Genomic DNA, 14,279 nt, shown 5'->3' on the forward strand with positions numbered 1-14,279 from the left:
CTCTCGTTCTACTGTTCCTTAATTTAAACATGTCTCTATATCAATCCCTTTAGTATCTTGTACGTCGTTATCATGTCTGCCCTATGCCTTCATTCCTCCAGTGTAGTGAGGTTTAGGTCCCTCGGTATACGATACTTTTATCGTATACTGAGGTTTGTACGTAGGGCGTGGGATGGTGTGGCGTGGTGGTGTTGATGGTGGGATGGTGTGGCGTTGATGGTGTGACGGGCAGCGTGGTGGCGTTGATGGTGTGACGGGCAGCGTGGTGGCGTTGATGGTGTGACGGGCAGCATGGTGGCGTTGAACCATGCAGGGGAGGGTGGGGGGAGAGAGAGAGGGGTACACGAGGACCGGCGTTGTGTCCGCTCCGGTTAAGTTATTTCCCCTCAACCTCATCCAAGTTTTCACGCCACTTATGCTCGCTTAGTTAGGCACATTAATGATATTCCTCTGAGGGAACTGTGGAGCGGAACCAGGCTGTTCATCCTCGTACACCCCCCCAACCACCCCCTCGTCCTGCCCTCGTGGCCTGCACCACCTCTGCCCTCAGATACCATTGCATGGAGCATGACCCCTCCTGAAGGCTTGCATTTCTTCCATGTTACACGCTTCCAGGAATGGTCCAGGTTTCCACTGAGTTACTACCATTGCAGACCTTTTGACCTGAAACTCGTAATTAGTTCCGTCATTCTTGGCTTCCTGCAGGGTCGGGGTTCGATACCCCGATGGATCTAGTTGTTGGGCATCGTTCCTTCGGTCTATCGTCATATCCCAGCCCCTTGTCGTTATATCCCAGCCCCTTGTCGTTATATCCCTTAGACGTGATAGTCATGCTGACGCAACACTTTCTTATAATTTCATTTCCTGCGTCTTATCACTCGACGTCATTTAGTTAAGTCGTTCTCTTCATGTGTCGCGTGTAGGGCTGAGGCGGCCTGCTTTCCCGGGCTGAAGTAAGAATGATCAAGGGAGGGGAAAGGTCTCGCCTGTTTTCTTAAAGGAGAAAGTCAGCGGCGCCTGCCAGCGTGTGACCAGTTAACAGTGGTCACCCTGCCAGCGTGTGACCAGTTAACAGTGGTCACCCTGCCAGCGTGTGACCACGGCTCAAGGTCTCTTGAAAGTTCCTACTTTTGTCCATATCTTAAATATACGGAATTTATCACTACTGAAAATAATGTTTTTTTCTGTTACCAGTAGAAGACTTAATATAATCTTGTAATTATGTCGTGTCTTCTACAAAGGAAATTTGTATGATTGTGGTGTTATTAACAAGGGATGGCGGTGCTTTGTATCTCCGTCTATCAGACGTACGGATGGAGAAGTAGCACTGTTGCGAATAGTAAAGCGAACAGTGCGGCACTGTTCGTAGGCAGACGAACAGTGCCGCGTGATTCAGAGGCTTGCTCTGTGTTCTGATGTGATTCTGTTTTGTTTACCGTTAATCTTTACTCCCTGAAAAGTGGTAGTAGAAACAGTTGATTGACAGTTCAAAGGCGGGCCGAAAGAGCAGAGCTCAACCCCCGCAAGAGCAACTAGGTGACTACAACTAGGTGAATACATCAAGTGACTGACTTCACAAATACAAGGAACGCCACAAAAGAAAAAAATGAAACAAACTGAGCGCTTTCTTCCCTCTAGGGCACGTCGTCAGAGTCTCTGATGACGTCCCCTAGAGGCAAGAATTTATTTTTCATTCTTTCTTTTGTTGTGTGAGTGTATATATATAAATAATATATATATCATATATATATATTATTAGTGTATACTGGCAGCAGGTTTTCATTTATACACGTTTCATTGAATATGGCTGCATAATCTGTATTGATTATTTTCTTGTTTAGGGCTTCTATCCCTCTGACTAGTGCTCTTGCATCTTGGTTTAACTGGAAAAGTTGTTCTTCAAAAGTCATCTTCGTGTGAGGTGAAGAGAAATAAATAACAGTAAAATATATTACACTTATTATAAAATTACACAACGTGCCTTTTTCTTTTCCTTATGGCCTTTTTCTTTTCCTTATGGCCTTTTTCTTTGAAGGCCTTTAAACTTTATGCCTTACTTTTTCCTCCCTTTATGCCTTTTTCTTGACCCATTTGTATTGGTCTACTTGTTTTCACCTGACGCCATATTAGTATAAATCCAATATGATTTGTAATTTCCTATCATTTGAGAATGAACCATGTAGGTTCGAAACGTTGTGTAATTGTATAATAAGTGTAATACATTCTACAGTTATTTATTTCTTTTTCTTCACCTCACACGAAGATGACTTTTGAACTCCTCTTCCAGTTAAACCAAGATGCAAGAGCCTTAGTCAGAGGGATAGAAGCCCTAAGCAAGAAAATAATCAATACAGAATATGCAGTCATATTCAATGAAACGTGTATGCATATATATATATTGGTAGTAAATTAGTATAATATAATATAGTGGTAATATAATTAGTATAATATATTTTATTATATACTTCAAGGTAATATACTACAGTGGTAGTATATTAGTACTGTATAATACTCATTGGTAGTATATTTTGGTAGCAGTCTTTCTTGCAAACACATGTTGTTGAATATGGCCGAAAGGGTAAGATTAATGATTCTAATGTGAATCTTTTCAATATTTCTTATGTTTTTCTTCACGGTCGAGGAAAGTTGAAAAATTAACTCGCCAAAGTTCATTTTCACACTTATTTTCGATCTGATGCCTAGGAATGCGCTTCGCAAGGTCACTCCTTTCATTCTCAGACTAATTTAAAATGCTTTTGCACAGGCTTATATTCTTCTTGGGGTGAGGTGTTACAGAACAAGGGGAGGAATGGCATAACACACGGGACATTGATAAGCTATTGCATGCATCAACATAAGCAGCTTTTAGGTTCTTGAGGCTGCTTGTGTTTCTAAGGCAAGGTCACTGGATCCTGTTTCTACGTTGGCTCGGGGTATTAAAGTGGGTAGAATGTAATTATGTGTTAACTGGTTGTTGATTGCTGGTCTTGACTTTTTGATGTGTTGTGCCTCCCTGATATCCAGTCTTCTGTTGACTGGACTGGACAGTCAACTTCTGATGACACAATAGAAGACTGGACATCAGCGAGGCGCTCATTTCTTTGTTGTCTTCAGTGAATGTTCCATCTCCCTTTCGCAGGGACCCAATACTAAATGTGTTTTTTTATCTTGATTTTGCATTAGGAGAAAAAATATTTCGGATTTCTCTTTCGCTAATGGCCTTTTGCTCTCTTTGTCTCCCCTGGATTTTGTATGATTCTTGTAGCTTTAGATAAGTCGTTTCTGTTTCTCTACCTTCTTCGTCATTCTTGAGATAGGGTGCGACTCAAGTTGTTCCGTGATTCGTTTTCTTTGCCTATGAAGGGAACGCCGTTCCTGTTCCAACTTCTTCCTTTTTTTTTTTTTTTTTTCTTGGTGGGGTAATCCGGTTTGAACATATTTCTTTTGCTACTGAGCTTATTTTTTCCAGACACTAGTTCAGGTTTGCATTTTCTAGTTGTTCTTCCCAGCTTATTTCTGTTGTATCACCATAAATATGTTTTATTTAATATTTCATACATCGAGAGTTCAGTCACACAGAATATATTTGAGGTGCCAGACTGTCTGCCTTTAGCAGTTAATTAAGAAGTCACACCTTTAGAGATTTAATGGTCAGAGGTTGAGTAGGGGTCAGGTCGTGTGAAGTGACCTTGCTTTCTGCTAAGCTGATAATTGCAACCAGTGGCTGTGTCTTTCCATCAAACAAGCCGCTGTCTTATGTGGTAGGAAGTATTCACTGGGTATTTGCATGCCCCTAATGTGAGGACCAAGTAAATGTTTTAGCTGTCATTTCTGTTCATGTATACTGAACATTTGGCAGCAAGAAGTGTTCTTCTGATCAACACACCTTCTTATTTGGTATCTTATTATACAGATGGACAGGTTGTATGTCTCACAAGCTATACAGAACTCGTAGAACACTGTCAACTTGTTTTAAGGTGAGAAGGCAGCCTTGGTTAGCCTTTCAGTAAGAAACAAACTTGGTTAACCTTTTAGAAGCTACTGAAAAGTTAGCCTTTCAGTAACGCATCGGTAAGATGTATCTTACTGACAGTGTCTAGTTAGACCGTTCACATCTACACTGTTACAGGACAGGATTCTTGTAGCACTGACAGGATTCATGAAGCTTTCCTGGATCATGGCGGCTGCATTAAACAGTTTACGGGCTGGGGAAACCCTTCGACCCGAGGTTATCACTAGAGAGAACCTCGTAACGCTTCGGAGCTCATCAGCTGCTTAATGATTATAAATTAAGCCGCTTTAAGTAATTGTCAAAAGAGGGCATCACGCCGGGAAGATTTTGTTGCCATGATTAATGAAAGAAGTAAAGGTTTCGTAAGTGGACACGTCGTAAGGGGTTGACGATTCCCGGCCTTGCTCGAGTTTTAACGTTAGTGTGAATGTTTCCCTCGACTCCATATTATCATTATTATTATTAGCACGACGTCCAACACGTATTTAGTGTTGTCGGGACCAAGCTCATAATATCCCCGGCTTTATAAAGTCTTGTGAGAGCTTCCCCCTGGCGAGGCAACTGGTGTAGTGTCTTCATCTGAGATGAGCTTGGGCGAACTCCTAGGGCTCCTCTGAGACAGCTTGGGCAAGCTGCATTGGCTATTTCTCACGGGATCTTTAATAAGACGGCGTGTGCCCAACCGGCGTTGAAAGACCACTACCGCTGGCTGGCGGGCGGGCGTAACGAGCATTTGATGACCGCCATTAAAAAAGTTTGACCTAATGAAACCATACTAACCATATATTATCCAAGTTAAAAACAGGGGTTTATGTTAGATTGGCTCCGTTTTATGCAGATTTTGCTCTTTAAAGTTGCGAGACGAAGTTAGGTAAAGTTGCCGCTACTTAGCTAACTTGAGGGCGGCCATGGTGACCTATTTTGGTGATAGTCAGGTAAAAATAAAATGTAATTCGACCGTTATGGGGCTACAAGGTACAGCTCAGTTTACGGATGGTTGGTGCTGATACAATATATAATATGTCTGCAAAGTGCAAATTATGGTATCGTTGTGTGACACTGTTTCCCGGCGGCCTCCATGCACAGTTTGTCAAGAGATCCGTAGCGCAGTGATTGCGTGCCAGAGTTGTAGTCCAACTCATTGTTCCCCTCCCAGCCCTCACCTTCCCCCTCACCTCACCCCTCACCTCATCTCACCTCTCATCTCACCTCTCATCTCACCTCTCACCTCTTCACACTTGGGTCGCTTTCCTCCTGACTCTTACCTCCCCCTCAGTTAGGTTTCATCATCTCAGGAATTCTTGAATTCTCTTTCTCAGGAATTCTTGAATTTTCTCTCATCTTCTCACGTCCCCTCACTCTCAGGCCTTACCTTCCCTCACTCTCAGGCCTCACCTTCCCTCACACTCAGGCCTCACCTTCCCTCACACTCAGGCCTCACCTTCCCTCACACTCAGGCCTCACCTTCCCTCACTCTCAGGCCTCACCTTCCCTCCCTCTCAGGCCTCACCTTCCCTCCCTCTCAGGCCTCACCTTCCCTCCCTCTCAGGCTTCACCTTCCCTCCCTCTCAGGCCTCACCTTCCCTCCCTCTCAGGCCTCACCTTCCCTCACTCTCAGGCTTCACCTTCCCTCCCTCTCAGGCCTCACCTTCCCTCCCTCTCAGGCCTCACCTTCCCTCACTCTCAGGCCTCACCTTCCCTCACTCTCAGGCTTCACCTTCCCTCCCTCTCAGGCCTCACCTTCCCTCCCTCTCAGGCCTCACCTTCCCTCACTCTCAGGCTTCACCTTCCCTCCCTCTCAGGCTTCACCTTCCCTCCCTCTCAGGCCTCACCTTCCCTCCCTCTCAGGCTTCACCTTCCCTCCCTCTCAGGCTTCACCTTCCCTCCCTCTCAGGCCTCACCTTCCCTCCCTCTCAGGCCTCACCTTCCCTCTCTCTCAGGCCTCACCTTCCCTCCCTCTCAGGCCTCACCTTCCCTCACTCTCAGGCTTCACCTTCCCTCACTCTCAGGCTTCACCTTCCCTCACTCTCAGGCTTCACCTTCCCTCACTCTCAGGCTTCACCTTCCCTCACTCTCAGGCTTCACCTTCCCTCCCTCTCAGGCTTCACCTTCCCTCCCTCTCAGGCTTCACCTTCCCTCACTCTCAGGCTTCACCTTCCCTCACTCTCAGGCTTCACCTTCCCTCACTCTCAGGCTTCACCTTCCCTCACTCTCAGGCCTCACCTTCCCTCCCTCTCAGGCCTCACCTTCCCTCCCTCTCAGGCCTCACCTTCCCTCCCTCTCAGGCCTCACCTTCCCTCCCTCTCAGGCTTCACCTTCCCTCACTCTCAGGCTTCACCTTCCCTCACTCTCAGGCTTCACCTTCCCTCACTCTCAGGCTTCACCTTCCCTCACTCTCAGGCCTCACCTTCCCTCCCTCTCAGGCTTCACCTTCCCTCACTCTCAGGCTTCACCTTCCCTCACTCTCAGGCTTCACCTTCCCTCACTCTCAGGCCTCACCTTCCCTCCCTCTCAGGCTTCACCTTCCCTCACTCTCAGGCTTCACCTTCCCTCCCTCTCGGGCCTCACCTTCCCTCCCTCTCGGGCCTCACCTTCCCTCCCTCTCAGGCCTCACCTTCCCTCACTCTCAGGCCTCACCTTCCCCCCCTCAGAGAGCTCGTCCTGCGTCATGGTGTTGTGGCACCCCAGCCCTGCACCCCATCACTGCCTCACAGTGGATACACTGGGAGCGTGTGACGGGTGTGTGCTGCTGTGAGCAACACTCATCACCAGTGACCCAGACGATGAGTCGGCAGGAAATAATACATAATGAATCTGGCTAACAGCATCACTTTCCCCCACGTCTTGCTTACTCTCTTCACATTGCACCTTCATCTGTTCCTGGGCCCGGACCGCTGTGCCTTTTCCTCTTCTCTTGCGTTTACTTTTCACGTTTCTCTTTTTGCCCCTCTTCATGTTTTACCTTCATCTTCCCGCGATATAATCACTTTCGCGGTATTGAACACGTTCCTCGCGGGTGTAACATGAGGAAGGTGTGAATTCTTGTTTAGGTTTTGTTCACTAACGTCTGTTCAATGTCGGATTTTTTATCGCAAGTGGTCTGCTGCCTCTTAGCGTTGTGGTGTATTGAACTTGCTGGTCGTTGGCACTCCCTGTTGACACGGGACCCGGTCGGCCGAGCGGACAGCACGCTGGACTTGTGATCCTGTGCTCCCGGGTTCGATCCCAGGCGCCGGCGAGAAACAATGGGCAGAGTTTCTTTCACCCTATGACCCTAATACCTAGCAGTAAAATAGGTACCTGGGTGCTAGTCAGCTGTCACGGGCTGCTTCCTGGGGGTGGAGGCCTGGTCGAGGACCGGGCCGCGGGGACACTATAAAGAGCCCCGAAATCATCTCAAGATAACTTCAAGATAACCCCTGGGGCGGGCGCTCTGCTCTCCCTGGCCAGTGTACCTGCCTCTCCCGTCCCTCGTCCCTGAACCAGGCTTCTCCCAGGAGAGGATGCATGAAGTATTCGCCCACCCATTTACGAAGCATGTACATCTTTCCTTAATCATGGCAGCTTTGTTTACATATATTACCAGTTTCCGAGCGTGAAAACTTCACAACCCAAGGTTATTATTGTCATAGAGAACCTCATAGTGCTTCGGAGCTCACAAGTTGTTTAATAAATTCAACAAAGCTGACACGATTAAGGAAAGATGTACAGGTTTCGCAAGTGCTTGCATAAATGTTCGATGTATTCTGGGCCCTGTTAGTACCACACTCCCAGGCAATGTAGTCATGCGCGAATTCGCCTTGGCTATGGGCACATCTGGCAGGTTAGTGAGGCTGAGCCACTACCAGAATACTCAGATTGTAAACTCTGTGACAAACCTTTAATGCATTCACTGGAACACTATATTGTTGAATGTGAAACCGTAAAAGATTTTAGACCTCCTGGCCTCTTGTACCACCAACTGTGTAACTATTTTATTGACTCAGGTGTTCTGGACGACATCCTAACAATTTATCCAAAATTTGCTTGTCCATTTTAAAGAATGAAGAGCAATTTTATTTATATTATTTTTAAGCTGTATCTCCTATGAACCCATCGCTGCCCTTGTGTGGCAATGCACAATAGAAAGTTGTATTTACATATTCGTACATTGAAGCGTGTATACAGTCGAATGTAGTTGATTGTAACCGTCATATATATGTACTTCAGTCCACAGTCTATTGTCTTGTGTATGATCCTCTGTCCTGTGTGACAGTCAATACCACCATTATCCTCACTTTAATTAGATCTAATTGAATTCCTCAGATTAGGCAAAATTGTAATTAATTTTTGTCACTAAAGATGTTAATACAAATTAATCCCCGCCTACCCACTTCACTTCGATGCCCTGATTAGTCGCGCAGGCGTCGTCCTCGGAGCGGAGTCGACCCTAAACCCCGCCGCATATGACCTGTGGAGAGACTGTTTAATAGGCAAATCTGAGGACGCGAGTTTCAGCCTAATTGGGTGCCTCCTTATGAATTCAGTGCTGGGTGAACAGCCGGCCCCGGGCTTGTTAGTCGGGGGCGGGTGTCGGGAGGCCGGGGCAACGATAGAGTGAGAGGTGAAACAGGAAGAGGATGGTAGGTTTAATGGACCAACTAAGAAAAGAAAGGATTGGGATAGAAAATGAGAGTAGACTGTACAGTACTTGCCTGTCAGACTGCGGGGTGACGAGCGAATTTTCCAACTGCCGCTTAGCACTTAATTTGCGTATGCAAATAAAGAGCAGCTGCAGAAATTAATCCCTTTGCCGGAAATTGATCCCTGGAGATGGCCTACTTGCAATTGCAGTCAAAATAAGGGACGACGGTTCACCGAACACCACTTTGATAAGGGACGACGGTTCACCGAACACCACTTTGATAAGGGACGACGGTTCACCGAACACCACTGTGATAAGGGACGACGGTTCACCGAACACCACTCTGATAAGGGACGACGGTTCACCGAACACCACTCTGATGAGGGACGACGGTTCACCGAACACCACTCTGATAAGGGACGACGGTTCACCGAACACCACTCTGATAAGGGACGACGGTTCACCGAACACCACTGTGATAAGAGACGACGGTTCACCGAACACCACTGTGATAAGGGACGACGGTTCACCGAACACCACTGTGATAAGGGACGACGGTTCACCGAACACCACTCTGATAAGGGACGACGGTTCACCGAACACCACTGTGATAAGGGACGACGGTTCACCGAACACCACTCTGATAAGGGACGACGGTTCACCGAACACCACTGTGATAAGGGACGACGGTTCACCGAACACCACTGTGATAAGGGACGACGGTTCACCGAACACCACTCTGATAAGGGACGACGGTTCACCGAACACCACTGTGATAAGGGACGACGGTTCACCGAACACCACTCTGATAAGGGACGACGGTTCACCGAACACCACTCTGATAAGGGACGACGGTTCACCGAACACCACTCTGATAAGGGACGACGGTTCACCGAACACCACTCTGATAAGGGACGACGGTTCACCGAACACCACTCTGATAAGGGACGACGGTTCACCGAACACCACTGTGATAAGGGACGACGGTTCACCGAACACCACTCTGATAAGGGACGACGGTTCACCGAACACCACTCTGATAAGGGACGACGGTTCACCGAACACCACTCTGATAAGGGACGACGGTTCACCGAACACCACTGTGATAAGGGACGACGGTTCACCGAACACCACTGTGATAAGGGACGACGGTTCACCGAACACCACTGTGATAAGGGACGACGGTTCACCGAACACCACTGTGATAAGGGACGACGGTTCACCGAACACCACTGTGATAAGGGACGACGGTTCACCGAACACCACTCTGATAAGGGACGACGGTTCACCGAACACCACTGTGATAAGGGACGACGGTTCACCGAACACCACTGTGATAAGGGACGACGGTTCACCGAACACCACTGTGATAAGGGACGACGGTTCACCGAACACCACTGTGATAAGGGACGACGGTTCACCGAACACCACTGTGATAAGGGACGACGGTTCACCGAACACCACTGTGATAAGGGACGACGGTTCACCGAACACCACTGTGATAAGGGACGACGGTTCACCGAACACCACTGTGATAAGGGACGACGGTTCACCGAACACCACTGTGATAAGGGACGACGGTTCACCGAACACCACTGTGATAAGGGACGACGGTTCACCGAACACCACTGTGATAAGGGACGACGGTTCACCGAACACCACTGTGATAAGGGACGACGGTTCACCGAACACCACTCTGATAAGGGACGACGGTTCACCGAACACCACTGTGATAAGGGACGACGGTTCACCGAACACCACTCTGATAAGGGACGACGGTTCACCGAACACCACTCTGATAAGGGACGACGGTTCACCGAACACCACTGTGATAAGGGACGACGGTTCACCGAACACCACTCTGATAAGGGACGACGGTTCACCGAACACCACTCTGATAAGGGACGACGGTTCACCGAACACCACTGTGATAAGGGACGACGGTTCACCGAACACCACTGTGATAAGGGACGACGGTTCACCGAACACCACTGTGATAAGGGACGACGGTTCACCGAACACCACTGTGATAAGGGACGACGGTTCACCGAACACCACTGTGATAAGGGACGACGGTTCACCGAACACCACTGTGATAAGGGACGACGGTTCACCGAACACCACTGTGATAAGGGACGACGGTTCACCGAACACCACTGTGATAAGGGACGACGGTTCACCGAACACCACTCTGATAAGGGACGACGGTTCACCGAACACCACTCTGATAAGGGACGACGGTTCACCGAACACCACTCTGATAAGGGACGACGGTTCACCGAACACCACTCTGATAAGGGACGACGGTTCACCGAACACCACTCTGATAAGGGACGACGGTTCACCGAACACCACTGTGATAAGGGACGACGGTTCACCGAACACCACTGTCATAAGATTCGCCCATTTTTTTATGATTTTGTATTGGTGCTTTTTAAGGAGGAACTTTTATACTTTTATTTTTATCTGGAACTGAGCGTTACCTTGAAGGGAACACTGGTTCCGAAGGACCAGTCTGGTCAACCAGGCTGTTTGATGTAGTACCTGCTTACCTGGTTGATGGGGTTCTGAGGAGTTCTTCTACTCCCCAAGTCCGGCCCAAGGCCAGGCTTGACTTGCGAGAGTTTGGTCCACCAGGCTGTTGCTTGGAGCGGCCCGCAAGCCCACATACCCACCACAGCCCGGTTGGTCCGACACTTTTTTTTGGAAAACAATCTAGTTTTTTCTTGAAAATATACACGGTTGTTCCGGCAATATTTCTTATAGTCGCTGGGAGGACGTTGAACAACCGCGGACCTCTGATGTTTATACAGTGTTCTCTGATTGTGCCTATGGCACCTCTGCTCTTCACTGGGTCTATTCTGCATTTTCTTCCATATTGTTCACTCCAATATTGTTCACGATGGGCAGAGTTTCTTTCATCCTGATGCCCTTGTTACCTAGCAGTAAATAGGTACTTGGGAGTTAGTCAGCTGTCACAGGCTGCTTCCTGTGGGTGGAGGCCTGGTCGAGGACCGGGCCGCGGGGACACTAAAGCCCTGAAATCATCTCAAGATAACCAGCTCCTCCAGCTGCCGGCCCTACAACCTGTCTGGAAACAGGGACGCCACCCACCCTGGCTGCCCTTGTCAACATCGACATGACATCCGAAGATGACGACGGACCACCCGTAACTCCGACAACCGACACCAGGAGGCGCTCCAGAGCCGACACCGACGTTGACGAGAATGACCTTGCGACCGAGAACGACAACAAAAGGACCGCCAATGCTCTCTGCATTGCGCCCAACGAGTCCAAAAGCAACGCAAACACCAGACAACTGCCCCACAAATGTAACAGTGTAATCATCACGAAGAACGTCAACAAACCCCAGCAACCCCCCATGTATGGCTACGCCGCCTCCATGAACCCCTACACTGACCTCACCACACTGAAGGAGGACTACCACCACCCGGAATTTCACCGCAAATTCCCAGACGAACAAATGGAATTCCCGGAAAAGGACGACGATCCTGATGGTACCAAACAACCGACGTCATTGTGTACAAAAGTAAAGCGTCGCCTTGCGCATTAATACAAGTATTTGTGTGTACGTCTGGAGTTACAGCACCACTCCTGTGCCAGGTAAGTCCACTACGGGCTCACCATAGCCCGTGCTACTTTGGAACTTTTGTTCTAAGTAGCTGAATTTAAAACAACGTGTACATCTAGCAATAAACTGCATATGTAGAGGAAAAAAAATGTACATTTATCTCACTCAGAATGTTCGGTAATATGTTTATTGTTTGTGATGTGTGTGTGGGTTTATATATGAACACGTTGTACAGAACGGGGGGTGAGAATAGCTTGAGGTACCTCATCCCTTTGCGTGAATTTATACCTCAATAAACTTATTTCAATCCCTGTGTTTGGGGAGTTGGAATGCCTGTGTTGCTCGAGGAATGTGTTACTGACCGGGTGGTTGTGTTGTGTTGCAGGGGACCACGAGGTGATGCGGTTCGTGGGCAACGACACCCACGACGAACACTTCAAACTGATCCTCCACGACGCGTCCGGCTCCCTGCTCGTCGGTGGGAGGTAAGTGGCAACCCGCTTCTTGTGTGGTGAGGGAGAGTGTAGACGAATGTGAGAGTGACATTGTCTTAGTGAGAGTATGTGAGAGTGACATTGTCTTAGTGAGAGTAAGAGTGTATGAGAGTAAACATGAATAGTAGTGTACTCACAAAATTTACCTACCTACATTTGTAGGTACTGGGTAGTACTGGGTACTACCCAGTACCTACAAAATTCTTAGTGGAATTGACAGGGGTAGATAAAGACATAGTTGTGCTTGGGGGAGGTAGAGGGGGGGGGGGCGGGTGAAGCTTCGGGTCTTTGGTCTCGCCTCACAATATTTTGCTTACATTTCTTACTTACTTGTTATAACTTACATTTCCTACAACATTTTATTAGTGAACTATAGTGTGTGTGTGTGTGTGTGTGTATGTGTGTGTGTATGTGTGTGTGTATGTGTGTGTGTATGTGTGTGTGTGTATGTGTTCTCACCTAGTTGTGCTTGCGGGGGGTTGCTCTTTGGCATGTGTATTCACCTAGTTGTGTGTGTGTGTGTGTGTGCCCACGCTGATTATGTAATATATATAAATAATATAAATAACGATATATATATATATATATATATATATATATATATATATATATATATATATATATATATATATATATATATATACATATATATACATATATATATATATATATATATATACATATATATATATATATATATATATATATATATATATATATATATATATATGTCGTACCTAGTAGCCAGAACGCACTTCTCAGCCTACTATGCAAGGCCCGATTTGCCTAATAAGCCAAGTTTTCCTGAATTAATATATTTTCTCTAATTTTTTTCTTATGAAATGATAAAGCTACCCATTTCATTATGTATGATGTTAATTTTATTTTATTGGAGTTAAAATTAACGTAGATATATGACCGAACCTAACCAATCCTACCTAAACTAACCTAACCTATCTCTATTAGTTAGGTTAGGTTAGGTAGCCGAAAAAGGTAGGTTAGGTTAGGTTAGGTAGGTTAGGTTATCGAAAAACAATTAATTCATGAAAACTTGGCTTATTAGGCAAATCGGGCCTTGAATAGTAGGCTGAGAAGTTCGTTCTGGCTACTAGGTACGACATATATATATATATATATATATATATATATATATATATATATATATATATATATATATATATATATATATAATATACGCGTATTAATAATGGGTATTAAAGGTGATGATAGAGGAGGTGGAGGTATAGGGCGCGCCTGAGGCGGGTTCATCACTAATCACCACCGGACTAACGCGGCCTCCTTGTCTTGTCTTCCAGGAACGTCATCTATAACATCAGCGTCGCCGACCTGCAGGAGCAGAATGTGAGTACTGCCTCACCTTCACAATGTTGTGGGAATGTGTGGGTACTGCCTCACCTTCACAATGTTGTGGGAATGTGTGGGTACTGCCTCACCTTCACAATGTTGTGGGAATGTGTGGGTACTGCCTCACCTTCACAATGTTGTGGGGGTTATTCACATGGAACGGCAGGCTATGGAGTGCCGTTGTAGGGGTTA

General features: G+C 46.9%; 1 protein-coding gene across 8 annotated transcripts in view; it reads left to right on the plus strand.

Moving 5' to 3' along the window:
• Positions 1-14,279, plus strand: part of Sema1a (semaphorin 1a) — a 1,083,998-nt gene that overhangs the window by 932,816 nt on the left and 136,903 nt on the right. For all 8 annotated transcript variants that reach the window (XM_069303901.1, XM_069303896.1, XM_069303904.1 and 5 more), the window contains exons 2-3: positions 12,614-12,713; positions 14,039-14,084. In XM_069303901.1, coding sequence (XP_069160002.1) covers positions 12,614-12,713; positions 14,039-14,084 — 146 coding nt within the window. The remainder of the gene's footprint in view (positions 1-12,613; positions 12,714-14,038; positions 14,085-14,279) is intronic.

The sequence above is a fragment of the Procambarus clarkii genome, chromosome 51 (genome assembly GCF_040958095.1).
Source record: "Procambarus clarkii isolate CNS0578487 chromosome 51, FALCON_Pclarkii_2.0, whole genome shotgun sequence".
Classification (NCBI taxonomy): Eukaryota; Metazoa; Arthropoda; class Malacostraca; order Decapoda; family Cambaridae; genus Procambarus; species Procambarus clarkii.